Source organism: Bos mutus, chromosome 19 (genome assembly GCF_027580195.1).
Source record: "Bos mutus isolate GX-2022 chromosome 19, NWIPB_WYAK_1.1, whole genome shotgun sequence".
In the NCBI taxonomy this organism is placed as follows: Eukaryota; Metazoa; Chordata; class Mammalia; order Artiodactyla; family Bovidae; genus Bos; species Bos mutus.
This window is the reverse complement of record NC_091635.1, coordinates 11,127,590-11,148,271: the sequence shown is the minus strand read 5'-3', so window position 1 is coordinate 11,148,271 and position 20,682 is coordinate 11,127,590. Positions and strand designations below refer to the sequence as shown.

The following is a 20,682-nucleotide window of genomic DNA, read 5'->3' as shown; positions in this document are numbered from 1 at the left end:
CAGGTATTGTTCTCCTTCCCGAGTGCCCTGGGGTGCTGGGATTACTGATGACTGTGACATCCTTGTTTACTGATATGGCAGGAAATATTCCATTTCCCAGGGGCATGTAATATGCCTGATGGATAAATACAGGCAAACCAGGTGAAGAGGGAGCCAAGGGAGGAAGGTGCTAGGTAGGAGGACAGCAAGTGCAAAAGGATGGAGCAAGAAACTGACTTTTAAGCGCAGCCTTGGTGAGAGTGGGGTGTGTGTGTCATAATGGGATGAAGATGTGGAGGCAAGGGTCAGATCATGAAGCACCTTTTGGCCTTTGAAAGAGCAGTGAGAATCCATGGAACTTATGAGAATAATGGTCAGATTTTTATCTTAGAATGCCACAGTGTAAAGAGATTGAAGGGGAGTAAGTATGGAAGCAGGGAGATAAAGAGGCTGTTAAGTAATACAGACAAGTTATAATGTTAGCCTGGTCCAGGGTAGTGAGGGTTGGGACAGTAGTGGATGAATTAGAGAATTGAGTGGGAGAATCTTATAGCACTTGATAGAGTGGGTCCTGATAGTGACAGAAAGGAGAGACTGAAAGAAAACTCCTGGGTTTCTATCTTGGGCCTGGATTTCTTTTACTGAAGTATGATAGACCTGAAGGAGTGGGTCGGGAGAAGGGCAGAGTGGGGTCGGGAGAAGGGCAGAGTGGGCTCATGAATTTCATATGGGATCTGTGGATGGCTGAAGAGCCTTGTGGTATTCCATGGGGAACATGATCACTAAGCCAATGATGAAGGTGATAAAAGGCTACCCATGAGCTTTAGATGGTAATGGATGCCAAAGGAATATGTGCGTTCTTCCAGGCCTGTAGATATAAAAGTATGAGAACGGTATTTAGGAAAAAACCCAAGAAAACACCAATATATGAGAATGGAGAAGAAACCAATCAAAGTGACTGAGAATGAATGGTAAGGAAACAATCAGGAGAACCAATGTGAGCACATAGAATATAGAAGATGAGAGTGTTTTAGAAGGGAAATTAGAGTTAATATTCTTTTACATGCTAATTGATGAGGAATGAAGGAAAAGTCTTAAAAGTGGCTTGGATTTGGAGACGTAGTGTATTTTTGGTTACAAACTGTTACAGATAATGACAGTGAAATCAACCATTGACCACAAACTAACAGACATAATGTTCATTTTTATTCAGGTGTTTAATGGACACCATCATTTTCTCCTAAAGATACTGAACACAGAGCATGACAGGAAGAAATCAAACTATTGTCTCAGAGTTCCTCCTCCTGGGCCTGCCCATTAGACCTGATCAGCGAGACCTGTTCTACACTCTGTTCCTGGCCATGTATGTTACCACTGTCCTGGGGAACCTCCTTATAATGTTCCTGATTCGACTGGACCCTCACCTCCACACACCCATGTATTTGTTTCTCAGTAACCTGTCTTTCTCTGACCTCTGCTTCTCCTCTGTCACAATGCCCAAATTGTTACAGGACATGCAGAGCCATGTCCCGTCCATCCCCTATGCTGGCTGCCTGACACAAATGTACTTCTTCCTGTTTTTGCAGACCTGGAGAGCTTCCTCCTTGTGGCCATGGCCTATGACCGCTACGTGGCCATCTGCTTCCCCCTGCACTACACCACCATCATGAGCCCCAGGCTCTGTCTCTTCCTGGTGGTGCTGTCCTGGGTACTCACCACGTTCCATGCCATGTTGCACACCCTGCTCATGTCCAGGCTGCATTTTTGTGAAGACAACGTGATCGCCCACTTTTTCTGTGACATGTCTGCTCTGCTGAAGCTGTCCTGCTCTGACACTCGAGTTAATGAACTGGTGATATTTATCACTGGAGGGCTCATTCTTGTGATCCCTTTTCTACTCATCATCACATCCTATGCTCAAATTGTGTCCTCCACCCTCAAGGTCCCTTCTGCCAAGGGCATCTGCAAAGCCTTCTCTACCTGTGGCTCCCACCTCACTGTGGTGTCCCTGTTTTACGGGACAGTTATTGGTCTCTACTTATGCCCGTCAGCTAGTAATTCTACTGTTAAGGAGACTGTGATGGCTACGATGTACACTGTGGTGACCCCATGCTGAACCCCTTCATCTACAGCCTGAGGAATAGAGACATGAAGGGAGCCCTGGGAAGAGTTTTTTACAAAAAGAAAACTCCTTTTTCTCTGTAATGATAGAGCTGAGATTTATACACAATTGTATTCAGTAGGTATATTGACATTAAAATTGGGATATTAACCCAGACTTATGTTTTCCCCAATGGTCTTTTGGTTAAGTTACATAGCTAGAAATTGCCAAAGTAAAAGCTAAAGTGGAGATATGTAGCTTCGAAGGAGGAAACAGACAGAACAGGCTGTATCTTGAAAGCAGGACTCCATCTTGGGCCAGACTGTGGACTTTGAGCTATATGCCCAGTGTCTATGAAAACGACATACCAACTGGAAAACTGGACCCCTGGAAGGAAGAGCCCCAGGGCTCCTACCTAGACCCTCTGAAGAATGCCCTAAATATCTGTGTAACTGAATAGAATCATGCATTCTATTATGCTTACTGGAGTATGACTACAGACCTATTGATAATTGTCCATTGTCAACTACCTAGACTTAAGGCATATGGATCACAGGTTAACTTTGATATTATCTTTCTTTTCCTTTGTTCAGACTAGTTTCAGGGAATTTGAGGAGGTGGGTTTGAGCACGTACACATAGGGTATATAAGGTTTTCAGAAAAACTGGTTAGGCTCCTTGGCTAAGAGGAGACTCTGCCTTAGGCCCGCAGGTGTAATAAACTGCACTCCACTATCTGCATTGTCCTTCTGAATTTGTTTCCTGGAACGCGAGGCTTCAACAGCTGGACTCAAAAAGGGGATGTCAGTGACCTGCAGGCAAGGGCTTCCTCTTCGTTTTTCCCAAGTAATTCTAAGAAGCATCATTTAAAAAGTTTTACTTGATCTTTGTCTTAAGTTACTAAACAACTATTTATGATAGGGCCCTCGAGGGGTCTTATTGATAAGATGGCTCCTTATGTCAACCTCGCAAACGAATAAAATCACAGTGATCTGCAGGACTGACCAAATTGCCCTAATGGCATCCTGTTGTCTCACTGGCACCTATCTTCTCAAAGCTGCAAGACCACCAGATTCCAGACCTCTAGCTACGTGACCATCCTTTCAAAGAATTTTTCGTTGGTGGGGTATAAGAAGGACTCTGTCAGAAAGGGAGGACGCTGATTCTCCTTAAGAGCCAGTCACCCTCTCTTTTCCCTCTATTAAATTTCCTTTCCTTGCCTGATTGCCTGGCTCGCTCTCTTTTTCTCTGCATTCACCTTACAATTTATTGTGTTTTTTTTTTTTTTTTTAACCCAAACCCTGCTTTAAATAATACCCTGTCCTCTCAGGTCAAAACTCAAAATTCTCACTCCTCTGCTAAAAGAAGCTTTTCATTATTGAATACAGTTTCTTCCTTACATCTTCTTCTGCAAAGGTTCACATTATTCTCTCTTAGCCTTTTCTCCTCTCATTTATTTTCACGACTCCATTGTCTTTTTGACCTGACCTGAACCTCAAGTGAACTTTCTATTTTCTTTGCTACTGTAAGTTTGTCTTTACCTGAGAACTAACTCACAGCTGGTGTCCTAAAAGTTATTCCCTCAGGTATGGGGAAGGAAGCCAGAGTCTAGTTACCAGCCTCACTCTTCAAGGGTGTCTCTCTCTACTTACTTATTTGGAATTGATCAACACACCTTATGGGCTTCCCCAATGACTCAGCAGGTTCACTTACCATAAAGTCCTCTAGGTTCATCCATGGCTTCACAAATGGCAGAATTACTTTCTTGTTTTAAGTGTTGAATAATAGTCCACTGTATGTGTATACGCGTTTAAAAAGTCCATTCATCTGTTGATGGACCTTTGGGTTGATTCGAAATCTTGGCTATTGTGAATAATACTGCAACAAATGTGGGAATGCAGATATCACTTTGAGGTCCTGAAGTCACTTCCTTTGGATATATAGCTAACAGTATATAATGTTTCCAATTTCTCCACATCTTCTCCAACATTTGTTATCTTTTTTAAAAACTAGCATCCATCTCAACCCATCTGTGGTTTTATCTCAGTATAGTTCAATCTGCATTTCCTTGGTGATTAGTGATGTTGAGCACCTTTTCATATATGTAGCAGCCATTTGCACGTCTTCTTTGGAGAAATATCTCTTCAAGTCCTTTGCCCATTTTTTAGTAGGATTATTTGTTTTTTAAATATTTGACTGTGCCAGGTCTTAGTTTCGGGTCCTTTCAGCTGTGGCACGCGAATTCAGTGGCTGCATGTGGGGCTTGACCAGGTGTCCAACACAGACCCCCCTGCACTGGGAGCATGAAGCCTTAGCCCCTGGACCACCAGGGAAGTCCAGGATTATTCATTTTTTGATTTTGAGTTGTAGAAGAGTCTTATACATTTTGTACATTTACTCCTAGTAAAGATGATGATTTGCACACATTTTCTCCTTTCCCACATGATGCCTTTGTACTCTATTGATTGTTTTACTTCCTGTGCAGAAGCTTTAGTTTGAGATAAAATCAGAATGAATAAACCAGGGGTTATTTCCACTTAATCACATTATATGATCTTTTAATTGAATGCAGTTTGCTAATATTTTGTTGACAGTTTTGCATCTATATTTATCAGGGATGTTAGCATTCAGTTTTCTTTCTTGTAGTGTCCTTCTCTGGTCTTGAAATCAGGGTAATGCTAGCCTCGTGAAAGGAGTTTTGAAGTGCTTCACCTCTTCACTTTTTCAGAAGGATAGGTGTCCTTCTTTATTAAGTTTTGGTGGAATTCACCAGTGAAACCATCTAGTTTTTCTTGTGTGAGTTTTCGCCAATTGTGTCTTTCAAGAAATTAGTCCTATTCACTGAGGTTATTAAATTTGTGGGCATAGAGTTATTCATAGCATTCTGTTATTATCCTTTTAATGTCCAGGGGATCTGTAAAGATATTTCTCTCAATTAGTAAATCATGTCCTCTTTTTTTTTTCTTAGTTAGCTTGCCTAGGGGCTTACCATTTTTATTGATCTCTTTAATAAAGTCAGTTTTATTTCATCTATTTTTCTCTTGATTTCCTATTTTCAATTTCATTGACTTCTAAGTTTTATTATTTATTTTTTTCTGCATATGTTGAACTTAGCTTGCCCTTTTTTCTCTAGTTTTCTACGGTGAAAGCTTAGATTATTGATTTTAAACCTTCTTTTCCAACACAAGCATTCAGTGCTTTAAGCTTCTCTTAAAGTTCTGTTTTTGATGCATTGTACTTTATTTAGTTCAAAATACTTTAAAATTTATCTTGAGCTATCTTCTTTGCTGCTAAGTCGCTTTAGTTGTGTCTGACTCCCTGTGATCACATGGACAGCAGCCCACCAGGCTCCTCTGTCCATGGGATTCTCCAGGCAAGAATACTGGAGTGGGTTGCCATTTCTTTCTCCATATCTTCTTTGACTCCTGTGTTATCTAGAAATGTGTGTTTAATTGCCAAATATTTGGGGATTTTCTAGCTATCTTTTGGTTGTTGATTTCTAGTTTAATTCCTCTGTAGTCTGTGAACAGACATTGTGGGATACATATCCTTTAAAAAATTTTTGAAGTGTGTTTTGTGGCTTAGAATATGGTAAACCTTGGTAAATATTCCGTATGAACTTGAGAAAAATGTATAATCTGCTGTTGTTGGATGAAGTAGTCTTTAGATGCCTATTGTATCCAGCTGGTCAATGGTGGTTTTGATCAAGTTCAGCTGTATTCCTACTGATCTTATGCCTGCTGGATCTGTCCATTTCTGGAGGGATGTTGAAAGAGTGATCTTGAAGTTTCCAGTTATGAGTGGATTCATCTACTGTTCTTGGCAGCTTTTTGCCTCATACATTTTGATGCCCTTTTGTTGGGTACATACATATTAAGATTGTTATGACCCTTTACCATTATGTAATGCCTCTCTTTATCCCAGAAAACTTTCCTTGCTCAGAACCTCATGTATTTTGAAGATAATTTTTATTGAAAGAGAAGTTTACATACAATAAAATGAACCCTTTTAAGGGTGTTGCTCAAAGAGTTTTGACAAATGTGAGCACTCAGGGGACCTCAATTCTGGTCCAAATCTAGTGTTTGTCACCCCGCCATTCCCTTCTGATCCTTAGCAATCAGTCATCCATCCTCTGGCCCAGTCATCTACTGATCTGTTTTCTATCACTATAGATTAGATTGTCTGTTTTTGAATTTCATATAAGTGAAAGTCATATAGTATATCCTCCCTTGTATTTTTTTGTGGTCTTTTGATCAGTATACTGTTTTGAGATACATCCATACAGTTGTGTTGGTAATGTATTCTTTTTGATTTCTGAGTAACTCTTACAAATAATGCTACTATGAATATTTTTGTATATGTCTTTTCTTGCATATGTGTACATATTTCTTTTGGGTTCCCTGGTAGCTCAGTTGATAAAGAATTTGCTGCAATACAGGAGACCTGGTTTGATTGGGTCAGGAAGATCCACTGGAGAAGGGAACAGCTACCCACTCCAGTATTCTGACCTGGAGAATTCCATGGACTCTATAGTCCATGGGGTTGCAAAGAGTCAGACACGACTTTCACTTTACTTCTTTTGGGTAAATACCTATGAACAGGCAAAATGTTAGGATACTGAAAGAGGAACTCCCCAGGTTGGTGAGTGCCCAATATGCTACTGGAGATCAGTGGAGAAATAACTCCAGAAAGAATGAAGGGATGGGGCCAAAGCAAAAACAATACCCAGCTGTGGATGTGACTGGTGATAAAAGCAAGGTCTGATGCTGTAAAGAGCAATATTGCATAGGAACCTGGAATGTTAGGTCCATGAATCAAGGCAAATTGGAAGTGGTCAAACTGGAGATGGCAAGAGTGAATGTTGACATTATAGGAATCAGCGAACTAAAATGGACTGGAATGGGTGAATTTAACTCCATTGACCATTATATCTACTACTGTGGGCAGGAGTCCCTTAGACGAAATGGAGGAGCCATCATGGTCAACAAGAGAGTCCAAAACGCAGTACTTGGATGCAATCTCAAAAACGACAGAATGGTCTCTGTTCATTTCCAAGGCAAACCATTCAATATCATGGTGATCCAAGCCTATACCCCAACCAGTAACATGGAAGAAGCTGAAGTTGAACGGTTCTATGAAGACCTACAAGACCTTTTAAAACTAACACCCAAAAAAGATGTCCTTTTCCTTATAGGGGAGTGGAATACAAAAGTAGGAAGTCAAGAAATACCTGGAGTAACAGGCAAATTTGGCCTTGGAGTATGGAATGAAGCAGGGCAAAGGCTAATAGAGTTTTGCCAAGAGAACACACTGGTCATAGCAAACACCCTCTTCCAACAACACATGAGAAGACTCTACACATGGACATCACCAGATGGTCAACACCGAAATCAGATTGATTATATTCTTTGCAGCCAAAGATGGAGAAGCTCTATACAGTCAGCAAAAACAAGACCGGGAGCTGACTGTAGCTCAGATCATGAACTCCTTATTGCCAAATTCAGACTTAAATTGAAGAAAGTAGGGAAAACCACTAGACCATTCAGGTATGACCTAAATCAAGTCCTTTATGACTATACAGGGGAAGTGAGAAATAGATTTAAAGGACTAGATCTGATAGACAGAGTGCCTGATGAACTATGGACAGAGGTTCATGGCACTGTACAGGAGACAGGGATCAAGACCATCCCCAAGAAAAAGAAATGCAAAAAAGCAAAATGGCTGTTTGAGGAGGCCTTACAAATAGCTGTGAAAAGAAGAGAAGTGAAAAGCAAAGGAGAAAAGGAAAGATATAAGCATCTGAATGCAGAGTTCCAAAGAATAGCAATGAGAGATAAGAAAGCCTTCCTCAGCAATCAATGCAAAGAAATAGAGGAAAACAACAGAATGGGAAAGACTAGAGATCTCTTCAAGAAAATTAGAGACACCAAGGGAACATTTCATGCAAAGATGGGCTCGATAAAGGACAGAAATGGTATGGACCTAAAAGAAGCAGAAGATATTAAGAAGAGGTGGCAAGAATACACAGAAGAACTGTACAAAAAAGATCTTCATGATCCAGATAATCACGATGGTGTGATCACTCATCTAGAGCCAGACATCCTGGAATATGAAGTCAAGTGGGCCTTAGGAAGCATCACTATGAACAAAGCTAGTGGAGGTGATGGAATTCCAGTTGAGCTATTTCAAATCCTGAAAGATGATGCTGTGAAAGTGCTGCACTCAATATGCCAGCAAATTTGGAAAACTCAGCAGTGGCCACAGGACTGGAAAAGGTCAGTATACATTCCAATCTCAAAGAAAGGCAATGCCAAAGAATGCTCAGACTACCGCACAATTGCACTCACACTCTAGTAAAGTAATGCTCAAAATTCTCCAAGCCAGGCTTCAGCAATATGTGAACCGTGAACTTCCAGCTGTTCAACATGGTTTTAGAAAAGGCAGAGGAATCAGAGATCAAATTGCCAAGATCCGCTGGATCATCGAAAAAGCAAGAGAGTTCCAGAAAAACATCTATTTCTGCTTTATTGACTATGCTAAAGCCTTTGACTGTGTGGATCACAATAAACTGTGGAAAATTCTGAAAAAGATGGGAATGCCAGACCACCTGACCTGCCTCTTGAGAAACCTATATGCAGGTCAGGAAGCAACAGTTAGAACTGGACATGGAACAACAGACTGGTTCCTTATAGGAGGAGTACGTCAAGGCTGTATATTGTCACCCTGCTTATTTAACTTATATGCAGACTACATCATGAGAAACGCTGGGCTGGAAGAAGCACAAGCTGGAATCAAGATTGCCGGGAGAAATATAAATCACCTCAGATATGCAGATGACACCACCCTTATGGCAGAAAGTGAAGAGGAACTAAAGAGCCTCTTGATGAAAATGAAAGAGGAGAGTGAAAAATTTGGCTTAAAGCTCAACATTCAGAAAACGAAGATCATGGCATCTGGTCCCATCACTTCATGGGAAATAGATGGGGAAACAGTGGAAACAGTGTCAGAGTTTATTTTTTTTGGGCTCCAAAATCACTGCAGATGGTCATTGCAGCCATGAAATTAAAAGACGCTTACTCCTTGGAAGGAAAGTTATGACCAACCTAGATAGCATATTCAAAAGCAGAGACAGTACTTTGCTAACAAAGGTCCATCTAATCAAGGCTATGGTTTTTCCTCTGGTCATGTATGGATGTGAGAGTTGGACTGTGAAGAAAGCTGAGTGCCAAAGAATTGATGCTTTTGAACTGTGATGTTGGAGGAGACTCTTGACAGTCCCTTGGACTGCAGTCCATCTTAAAGGAGGTCAGTCCTGGGTGTTTGTTGGAAGGACTGATGCCAAAGCTGAAACTCCAATACTTTGGCCACCTGATGCGAAGAGCTGACTCATTGGAAAAGACCCTGATGCTGGGAGGGATTGGGGGCAGGAGGAGAAGGGGCCGACAGAGGATGAGAAGGCTGGATGACATCACCGACTCGATGGACATGAGTTTGGGTGAACTCCGGGAGTTGGTGATGGACAGGGAGGCCTGGCGTGCTGTGATTCATGGGGTCACAGAGTCGGACACAACTGAGCAACTGAACCGACTGATCTGACTGAAAATCATTCATAGGTTTAGTATCTCAGTCGTGTCTGACTCTTGCAACCCCATGGACTGTAGCCTGCCAAGCTCTTCTCTCCATGGGATTCTCCAAGCAAGAATACTGGAGTGGGTTGCAGTTTCCTCCTCCAGGGGATCTTCCCAACCCAGGGATCAAACCTGGGTCTTCTGCATAGCAGGCAGACTCTTTACCAACTGAGCCACCAGGGAACCTATGTTCTAATACTAGATATTACCAAAGGTATTTCCAAAGTAATCATACCAAATACACACTTACAAGCAGTGTCTGAGAGTTTAGTATCTTCACATCTTTACCAACAATAATATCGACAATATTTTTTAATTAGTTACTATGGTGAGTGCTTAGTGGTGTATTTTTTCTGTAGTTCTCTGATATTTAATGAAGTTGAGTATCTTTTCATATGCTTACTGGTCATTCAGATATTCTCTTTTGTAAAACATCTGTTCAAACCTTTTATTAATATTTCTGTTCAGTTCAGTTCAGTTCAGTCACTCAGTCATGTCCAACTCTTTGTGACATGGACTGCAGCATGCCAGGCTTCCCTGTCCATCACCAACTGCCAGAGCTTGCTCAAACTTATATCCATTGAGTCAGTGATTGAATCCAACTGTCTCATCCTCTGTTGTCCCCTTCTCCTCCTGCCTTCAATCTTCAGTCTTTCAAAAGCGTCAGGGTCTTTTCCAAGTTTTTCACATCAGATGGCCAAAATATTGGAGTTTCAGCTTTAGCATCAGTACTTCCAATGAATATACAGGACTGATTTCCTTTAGGATGGACTGGTTGGATCTCCTTGCAGTCCAAGGGACTCTCAAGAGTCTTCTCCAACACCACAGTTCTAAAGCATCAATTCGTTGGCATTCAGTTTTCTTTATAGTCCAACTCTCATATCCATACATGACTACTGGAAAAACCATAGCTTTGACTATATGGACCTTTGTTAGCAAAGTAATGTCTTTGCTTTCCAATATGCTACAGTCCACGGGTCGCAAACAGTGGGACACAACTGAGTGACTTCACTTCACTATGCTGTCTAGGTTGGTCATAGCTTTTCTTCCAAGGAGCAAGCGTCTTTTAATTTCATGGCTGCAGTCACCATCTGTAATGATTTTGATGCCCCCCCAAATAAAGTCTGTCACTGTTTCCATTGCTTCCCCATCTATTTGCCATGAAGTGATGGGACCAGATGCCATGATCTTAGTTTTCTGAATGTTGAGTTTTAAGCCAACTTTTTCACTCTCCTCTTTCACTTTCATCAAGAGGCTCTTTACTTCTTCACTTTCTGCCATAAAAGTGGTGTCATCTGAGTATCTGAGGTTATTGATATTTCTCCCGGCAATCTTGATTCCAGCTTGTGCTTCTTCCAGCCCAGCGTTTCTCATGATGTAGTCTGCATATAAATTATATAAGCTGGGTGACAATATACAGTCTTGATGTACTCTTTTCCCGATTTGGAACTGGTCTGTTGTTCCATGGGGTTCTCAGTGGGAAAGAACTGACTCATTGGAAAAGACCCTGATGTTTTTGAAAGATTGAAGGCAGGAGGAGAAGGAGACAACAGAGGATGAGATGGTTGGATGGCATCACCAACTTGATAGACTTGAGTTTGAGCAAGCTCCAGGAGTTGGTGATGGACAGGGAAGCCTGGCATGCTACAGTCCATGGGGTTGCAAAGAGTTGGACATGACTGAGTGACTGAACTGAACTGAACTGAACTGTTGTTCCATGTCCAGTTCTAACTGTTCTAATGTCCAGAACCAGTGTGTTTCATCTCCAGTTCTAATATTTCTGTTAAACTTTCCTTTTCTTATTGATTTATAGGAGTTTTTTTAATTCTGGATGCTGCTCTAGATTACCATGTATGTTATATGTGTTGTAAATATATTGTTGCATTTTCACTCTTATGGTATTTTTGATGACAGGATTTAAAAAATTAAATTGAAAGAGACAAGTGTACCCCAATGTTCATCGCAGCACTGTTTATAATAGCCAGGACATGGAAGCAACCTAGATGTCCATCAGCAGATGAATGGATAAGAAAGCTGTGGTACATATACACAATGGAGTATTACTCAGCCATTAAAAAGAATACATTTGAATCAGTTCTAATGAGGTGGATGAAACTGGAGCCTATTATACAGAGTGAAATAAGCCAGAAAGAAAAACACCAATACAGTATACTAATGCATATATATGGAATTTAGAAAGATGGTAACAATAACCTTGTGTACAAGATAGCAAAAGAGACACTGATGTATAGAACAGTCTTTTGGACTCTGTGGGAGAGGGAGAGGGTGGGATGATTTGGGAGAATGGCATTGAAACATGTATAATATCATATATGGAACGAGTCGCCAGTCCAAGTTCGATGCATGATACTGGTTGCTTGGGGCTGGTGCACTGGGATGACCCAGGGGAATGGTACGGGGAGGGAGGTGGGAGGGGGTTCGGGATGGGGAACATGTGTATACCTGTGGTGGATTCATGTTGATGTATGGCAAAACCAATATAATATTGTAAAGTAATTAGCCTCCAATTAAAGTAAATAAATTTATATTAAAAACAAAACAAAATATAGATTCCACAAAGAAAAAAAATTAAATGCAATTCTTTTTAAAACAATATATCCCTTTGTATTGCTAGTGTCATAGTGTTTTTAATTACTTTGTAATAAAATTTTTTCTTTCTCCCAGTCCTGATGATATTCTATGTTATATATTGGCTTTATTGTTCTACTGTGAAATTCTTTTTTTTTTTTTTACTGTGAAATTCTTATTTTAGATCCACAGTTTGCCTACAAATGGTTTTTCTGTTTGGTATGAAGTAGTTATATCCCAAATATTTGGAAAGTAAGCAATACATTTCTAAATAACCTATAGTTCAAATAGGAAATCATAAGGACAATTAGAAAATATTCTGAATTAAGATGAAAGGACAGTATATCAAAATTAGTAGGCTGCAGCTAAAGCAGTGTTGAAGGAAAATTTATAAAACTTCTCAGCAAATTGGGAATAGAAGAAAATGTCCTCAACTTGATGGAAGAGTGACTTCTAAAAAAACTATAGCTAACATCATAGTTAAGGTAAAACATTGAGTCCTTTTCTCCTTAAGATCAGGAACAAAGTAAAAATGTTTACTCTCACTACTCTTATTCAGTATTTTACCAGAAGTCCTAGGAAGTGAGAAAGGGCAAGAAAAAGAAGTAAAAAGTATGCAGAATGGAAAGTAAGAAAAGAAACCGTCTCTTTTTGTAGAGAACATGATTATGTGTGTAGAAAATCCCAAAGAATTTAATAAAAGTTTCCAGTAACTAATTTAACTTATTGAACTAGTTTAAATTATTAAACTAAGTGAGTTTAATAATATCATAGGTTCAAAGTCAATATACTTAAAAATTATATTTTTGCATATTAGTATATGGGGCTTCCCTGGTGGCTCAATGGTAAAGTATCCGCCTACCAATGTAAGACATGCGGTTGCCTGGGTGCATATAAAATAGTATTAACATATTTATATTTATATCAACTAGCAATGAACATGTATAAAATTAAAAGAAAAACCTTTAAAGTGCCCTTTATGATAGTATCCAACTATTAAATACTTGTGTTCAGTCAGTCAGTCATGTCTGACTCTTTGTGACCCCATGAACTATAGGCTGCCAGGCTCCTCTATCCATGGAATTTTCCAGGCAAGAATACTGGAGTGGGTTGCCATTTCCTCCTCCAGTGGTTAGATACTTAGGTATGAATCTTACACAATATATACAAGACCTATGTGGAAAATCACAAAATACTGATTGAAGAAATAATAAAGGTCTAAAGAAGTGAATAGACAGAATGTGTTCGTGAATTTGAAGGCTTAATATTCTTAAGAAATTGACTGTTTCAAAACTCAGCCAAGTTTAGACACAATTCAAATCAACACACCAACAGGATCTTGGGGGTACAAATTGACAATCTTGTTGTAAAATGTATAAAGACAAAGTAATTAAAAAGCAAATTTGACTTTGGAAACAACAAATGGAACCATGTTGTCTGATTTCTAGACTTACTATTAAGATAAATAATCAGGAAAGTGTGGTATTAGTGAAAATGTAGAAATATGGATCAGTATAGAGGCTGTAGAATAGCATATAGAGTCCAAAAGGAGATCTACTCATGTATCATCCATTGTTTTTTTTAAATTGAGGTACAGTCGTACAATATTACTCAAGTTTCAGGTGTACAATATATTGATTTGCAATTTTCAATCGTCCATTGATTTCTGACAAAGATGTATAGACAATTCAGTGGAAAATAGTCTTTTCAACCAACGGTGCTGAAAAAGTTGTATTTCCATATGAAAAATAAAATGCCTCAATCCATACCTCACATTCTCAACAACAAATCACTCCAGACAGATCATCCATCTAAATATCTCGTATGAGTACTGAGAAAATTCCCATGACAGTGTTTCGTGAAGTCAGAGAAGTCCCAGAGCAGGGAGCTTGGAGGAGAAGGTGAGGGGCCATCAGGTTGCCTCTGCTAAGTTAGCTGAAGCTGGTGCAGAGTTGGTTACTGTAACTGTGCCTGGAATAGGGGATGAGGCTGAGAGAACTAAAAATGTGCACAAGAAGTGTCTCATGTAGGTCTCTAGGGAAGAGTCCTTCTACCAGGGGATGAACAGTGGTTTCTCATTGAATTGGAAATTCAGCCAACCACCTGGACATTTAAAAAAATGATTATTCTTATTTCTTTTTTAAAAACTGATGTGCAATTAACATAATATTGTATTAGTTTCTAGTATATAACAACTGTGGTTGTTACATGAACTGACAGGGTTGCCATTCTGCTTGGGGTGGCATTATTAATTACCAAGGGAAAACTAGGCTGCTCTACACAATTGCAGCAGACAGGCCCATGTTTGAAATTCTGGAAAATTCTTTGAGAACTACTTTGTATTTTCATGTACCATAATAAACGTGAATGAAACTATAACAATCCAATAAAGCAAGACCAACGAAGAGGCAGGTTCCCTAGGAATGAAGGTTTGTGTTATACCAGCTTGTAAAGGGCCCCATAAGGCTTCAGTGCTGGCTCAGTGGTAAAGAAACTGCCTGCCGATGCAGGAGATGTGGGTTCGCCCCATTGGTCAGGAAGATTCCCTGGAGAAGGAATTGGCTACCCAATCCAGTATTGTCTGGGAAGTCCCGTGGACAGACGAGCCTGGAGGGCTACAGTCCATGGGGTTGCAAAGAGTCAGACACAACTCAGAAACTAAACAACTAAGGACTCCGTACAGCTGAGGTGACGGCTGAGGAGAAAATGCAATCAGCAGTGAAAAAAGGAGTTATAAATGTTTTATGGCCTTGTAGTCAATTTCAGGGTAAGGAAGTGCTAGAGACCCGAGATAATCAGACACATGGAGATTACCAGAGACAATGGTGGGCAGGGTGCTATTAAGTTTTTCCTAGGGAGGTGAGGAGCTAGACATAACTCAGTGGAATGAAAACCTAGGTTTCTTTTCTATTTTCAAGAGAAGAAGAATTGAACATATTCTGGGAGAGTTTAACTTTTCTCTTATTCTTGTACTTTTATATATATATATATATATATATATATATGCATATGTTTGGCTCATAGAAGTCTAATCTTTTTTAACTCTCCTCTGTCGTGTGTTTATAGGGAAGTGGATGGTAGTGAAAGATTTACTACCCTGAAAATCTTTCCAAAAATATGCATCACATTGCTCAAAGACCACCAAATACTTCCTTTTGCCATGGAATAAGCCTCCTAAATTCCTAAGCTATTTTAGGATATTCACAGTCTAGTTCCTGCCTGTTTTAATGGTTTCTCCAGTCATTCTTCTTCATCTCCAAAATGTAAGCTCCAACCCCACATACTACTGTCTGTTCCCATTAAGCATCCATATGTGAGCTTCTCACCATCTCTACATTCCCTGAAGTATAGACAGGTGTGCTCAGTGATTGTAATCAGCCACTGCTCCTGCACCCTGAGAACTTTTGCCCCAAAGTGTGAAAGTCACTCAGTTGTGTCTGACTCTTTGTGACCCCATGGACTATACAGTCCGTGGAATTCTCCAGGCCAGAATACTGGAGTGGGTAGCCTTTCCCTTCTCCTGGGGATCTTCCCAACCCAGGGAACACACCCAGGTCTCCCACATTGCAGGCAGATTCTTTACCAGCTGAGCCACAAGGGAAGCCCTTTGTCCCAAAGAGGTCCTGGGTAATTACGTTGTCTTTAATGAGTTCCTCCAGGATCCAGACTCCTCTGGGATCCAGGGCCCCTTAGGCCCAAGGATAAAGAATGGGAGATGTGAGAGGAGGTTTAAGACACAGGTGATGACTACAGAGGCTGATATCTCACATGCCTTAGTGAATAGAGGGGAGCAGGATCTCAGGTCAGGGTCCTGGAGTCACCCTCACACGCTGGGTAAATTGGGCAGAAGGTGAATGAACTAATCCCTTAGAGTCTTTCCAACCTGAGGGTCTTGATTTCCCAGGTCGTGTGATGTTCTGCAGGAGAGTTTTTCAGGTACAATAATCCTCCTCTTTTCCACCTCTCTCCCTCCCCAAACTATTCCACATCCTAGAAATACTTTTATTAATATTTACCGGTTAGAGGGCTTCCCCAGTGGTGCTAGTGGTAAAGATCCCACTGCCAATGCAGGAGATGTATGAGATCTGAGTTCAATCCCTGGGTCAGGAAGATCCCTTGGAGGAGGGCTTGGCAAGCCACTTTAGTATTCCTGCCTGGAGAATCCCATGGACAGAGGAGCCTGGTGGGCTACAGTCCATAGGGTCACAAAGAGTCGGACATGGCTAAAGCGACTTAGCACACATGCACCAGTTAGAATCTAGTTTTTCATTAATGATAGCATTTATAAATATTACTTACTGCGTAATGTACTTTCACAAGATCGCACAATTTCAACATAATAATAGCTCTGGAGTAGGCATTGATACAAAAGTTCTGAGCATCTTATTTTATTTCCTAAAAATTGATTTTTATTTACTTTTTTTGGCCATGTTGCAAGGCATGTGGGATCCCAGTTCCCTGACCAGAGACTGAGTCCATGCCCCCTGAAGTGGAAGCGTGGAGTCTTAACCACTGGACAGCCAGAGATATCCCCTTGTTTTATTTTAGAATCACCTGGGAGCTTTAAAAAACTGCACAGTCTTGCTCTCAGAAGTTTTGATTAAATTTTTCTGAGACTGCCTAGTAACCTTATTTATTAAAGCTTCATCTATTCTTATTACTTATTGTGTAGTCCATGGACCACAGCATGGGCATTATCTGCTAACTAAAAATGTAGAAATGGTCTACAGAATCAGATCAGGGCTTCCAAGGTCGTGTGGTGTTGCAGAGGAGAGTTTTCCAAGTATGCTGTGCTTAGTCACTCAGTTGTGTCCAACTCTTTGTAACCCCATGGACTGTAGCCTGCCAGGCTTCTCTGTCCACAGGGATTCTCTAGGCAGGAATACCAGAGTGGCTCACCATGCCCTCCTCCAGGGGGTCTTCTCAATCCAGGGATTGAAACCAGGTTTCCTGCATTACAGGCGGATTCTTTACCATCTGAGCCACCAGGGAAGCCCTTCAAGTATGGTAACACTCCTCTTTTCCCCCTCTCTGCACCCATCCCTCCACCAAACTTTGAGAATTTGAGAATTTTTTATTAATGTTTACCCATTCGATCTGTTTTCATTAATGATAACATTCTTATGTATTACCATATCATTGATTCCCACAATATTGTGTAATTTCAGCACACTAACAACTCTTGTTAACAACAAGACAACTCTTGTAACAACAATTGTGCTCAAACTACCACACAATTGCACTCATCTCACACGCTAGTAAAGTAATGCTTAAAATTCTCCAAGCCAGGCTTCAGCAATACATGAATCGTAAACTTCCAGATGTTCAATCTGGTTTTATAAAAGGCAGAGGAACCAGAGATCAAATTGCCAAGATCCGCTGGATCATCGAAAAAGCAAGACAGTTGCAGAAAAACATCTATTTCTGCTTTATTGACTATGCTAAAGCCTTTGACTGTGTGGATCACAATAAACTGTGGAAAATTCTGAAAGAGATGGGAATACCAGACCCCCTGACCTGCCTCTTGAGAAATCTGTATGCAGGTCAGGAAGCAACAGTTAGCACTGGACATGGAACAACAGACTGGTTCCAAATAGGAAAAGGAATACGTCAAGGCTGTAAATTGTCACCCTGCTTATTTAACTTATATGCAGACTACATCATGAGAAATGCTGGGCTGAAAGAAGCAGAAGCAGCTGGAATCAAGATTGCCGGGAGAAATATCAATCACCTCAGATATGCAGATGACACCACCCTTATGGCAGAAAGTGAAGAGGAACTAAAGAGCCTCTTGATGAAAGTGAAAGAGAAGAGTGAAAAAGTTGGCTTAAAGCTCAACATTCAGAAAGCTAAGATCATGGCATCTGGTCCCATCACTTCATGGGAAATAGATGGGGAAACAGTGTCAGAGTTTATTTTTTTGGGTTCCAAAATCACTGCAGATGGTAATTGCAGCCATGAAATTAAAAGACTCTTACACTCCTTGGAAGGAAAATTATGACTAACCTAGATAGCGTATTAAAAAGCAGAGACATTACTTTGCCAACAAAGGTCCATCTAGTCAAGGCTGTGGTTTTTCCAGTGGTCACGTATGGATGTGAGAGTTGGACTGTGAAGAAAGCTGAGCACCGAAGAATTGATGCTTTTGAACTGTGGTGTTGGAGAAGACTCTTGAGAGTCCCTTGGACTGCAAGGAGATCCACCCAGTCCATTCTAAAGGAGATCAGTCCTGGGTGTTCATTTGAAGGACTGATGTTGAAGCTGAAACTCCAATACTTTGGCCACCTGATGCGAAGAGCTGACTCATTGGAAAAGACCCTGATGCTGGGAAAGATTGATGGCAGGAGGAGAAGGGGATGACAGAGGATAAGATGGTTGGATGGCATCACTGACTCGATGGACATGGGTTTGGGTGGATTCCGGGAGTTGATGATGGATAGGGAGGCCTGGCGTGCTGCGATTCAGGGGGTCGCAAAGAGTCGGACATGACTGAGCGACTGAACTGAACTGAACTGAACAAACTCTTGAGGTAGGAATTGATGCCATACTTCTGAACCCTTGCTTTATTTTAGAATCACCTTGGAGCTTTAAAAGCTTTGTATGTGCTTCCTCTCAAAGATTGTGGTTACATTTTTCTGAAGTGTCTAGTAATCTTAATTTTTAAAGCATCATGTATTCTTGCTACTTACTATGTAGTCCATGGACTGAGAAATGGGCATTCATTTCAGTTCAGTTCAGTCAGTCAGTCGTGTTCGACTCTTTGCGATCCCATGGACTGCAGCACGCCAGGCTTCCCTGTCCATCACCAACTCCCGGAGCTTGCTCAAACTCATGTCCATTGAGTCAGTGATGCCATCCAATCATCTCATCCTCTGTCGTCCCCTTCTCCTCCTGCCTTCAATCTTTCCCAGCATCAGGGTCTTTTCCAATGAGTCAGTTCTTCGCATCAGGTGGTCAAAGTATTGGAGTTTCAGCTTCAGCATCAGTCCTTCCAATGAATACTCAGGATTGATCTCCTTTAAGATGGACTAAGAAAAAAATGCAAAAAGAAAAAGAAATGGAAAAAGGCAAAATGGTTGTCCGAGGAGGCCTTACAAATAGCTGTGAAAAGAAGAGAAGCGAAAGACAAAGGAGAAAAGGAAAGATATACCCATTTGAATGCAGAGTTCCAAAGGATAGCAAGGAGAGATAAGAAAGCCTTCTTCAATGATCAATGCAAAGAAATAGAGGAAAAAATAGCTTGGGAAAGACTAGAGATCTCTTTACCACTGAGCCACCAGGAAAGTCTGCCAGTACCAATGTCCTGGTGTAAAACCTGTTGACACAGCTAGATCAACCAGCCCCAAAGGGATAAAGAATGGATGAGTGAGAAAGGAAATTAATATACAGGATGTGTTGACAGATTGGATGTTGAGGATAAAAGAAAGGAGGGAATAAGAGACAACTCTCATGTTTTCATCTGGAGCTCCTGAAACTCTTTTCTGGGGATATGGGAGACTAGAGGTGGAGGGAATTTGGAGTGGGGCAGGGGTCTGGTCATGAATTTCTTCAATGAAATGTTGATCTGCAAATGTATATATTTGTTGTTGCTGTTGTTTAGCTGCTAAGTTGTGTCTGACTCTTTTGTGACTCCATGGACTGTAGACTGCCAGGCTTTACTGTCCATGGGATTTACCAGGCAAGAATGCTGTAGTGGATTGCCATGTCCTCCTCCAGGGGATCTTCCTGATCCAGGGATTGAACCTGTGGTCTCTTGCGTTTCCTGTATTGGCAGGCAGATTCTTTACCACTGAGCCACCTGGGAAGCCCTGAGAAATCTACACACGAGTCTTAAATGGTAAGCAAAGCCATTCAGTAGAAGAATTTTTCTTGGTGGTATATGTACCACCGTTATAAGAGAACAGCATTCACGAAAAAGTCCCAGAACATCGACATGTAAGATACTGACAAAGCAAGAACCAATTGCAGTTTGTGAGGATGTCCAGCTAGGCAGGTATGATGAAAAACACCACATTTTCTGTCTCAGAAATTAATGGACAAAAGTATATTAGAAAATTTGAAATATTGTTGCGCATTAAAAAGAAGTGAAGAAAGTCATTTCTGATCATAGATTCTGATTATAGAGATTTGCAGTACTGTTGAGATTATTATGACTACGATGAGAATGATATAAAATATTTTTTTGCAGAACACCTAACACATATTTCTGTCATAGAAATGTGTTTATTTTGAAATTCAGGTTTTTGTGAACTCTGTTATTCCTTCCTAAATATACTAGAGATGGATCGTGACACAAAGAAATCAAACTGTTGTCTCAGAGTTCCTCCTGCTGGGACTGCCCATCGAGTCAGAGCACCAAAACCTGTTCTACGCCCTGTTCCTGGCC

General features: G+C 40.7%; 1 protein-coding gene and 1 non-coding gene across 2 annotated transcripts; one reads left to right on the top strand and one right to left on the bottom strand.

The window, feature by feature from the left end:
• Positions 1 to 1,128: 1,128 nt before the first annotated feature.
• On the top strand, positions 1,129 to 2,184 carry LOC102282502 (olfactory receptor-like protein DTMT). The gene is given in 3 exon segments (XM_005906693.2): positions 1,129 to 1,554; positions 1,557 to 2,081; positions 2,084 to 2,184. Coding segments are annotated over 3 exon segments (939 nt in total). The 5' UTR covers positions 1,129 to 1,241.
• Positions 2,185 to 9,818: 7,634 nt separating this feature from the next.
• On the bottom strand, positions 9,819 to 9,890 carry TRNAS-GCU (transfer RNA serine (anticodon GCU)). The gene has a single exon. It is a non-coding gene; the product is annotated as a tRNA-Ser (tRNA).
• Positions 9,891 to 20,682: the final 10,792 nt, after the last annotated feature.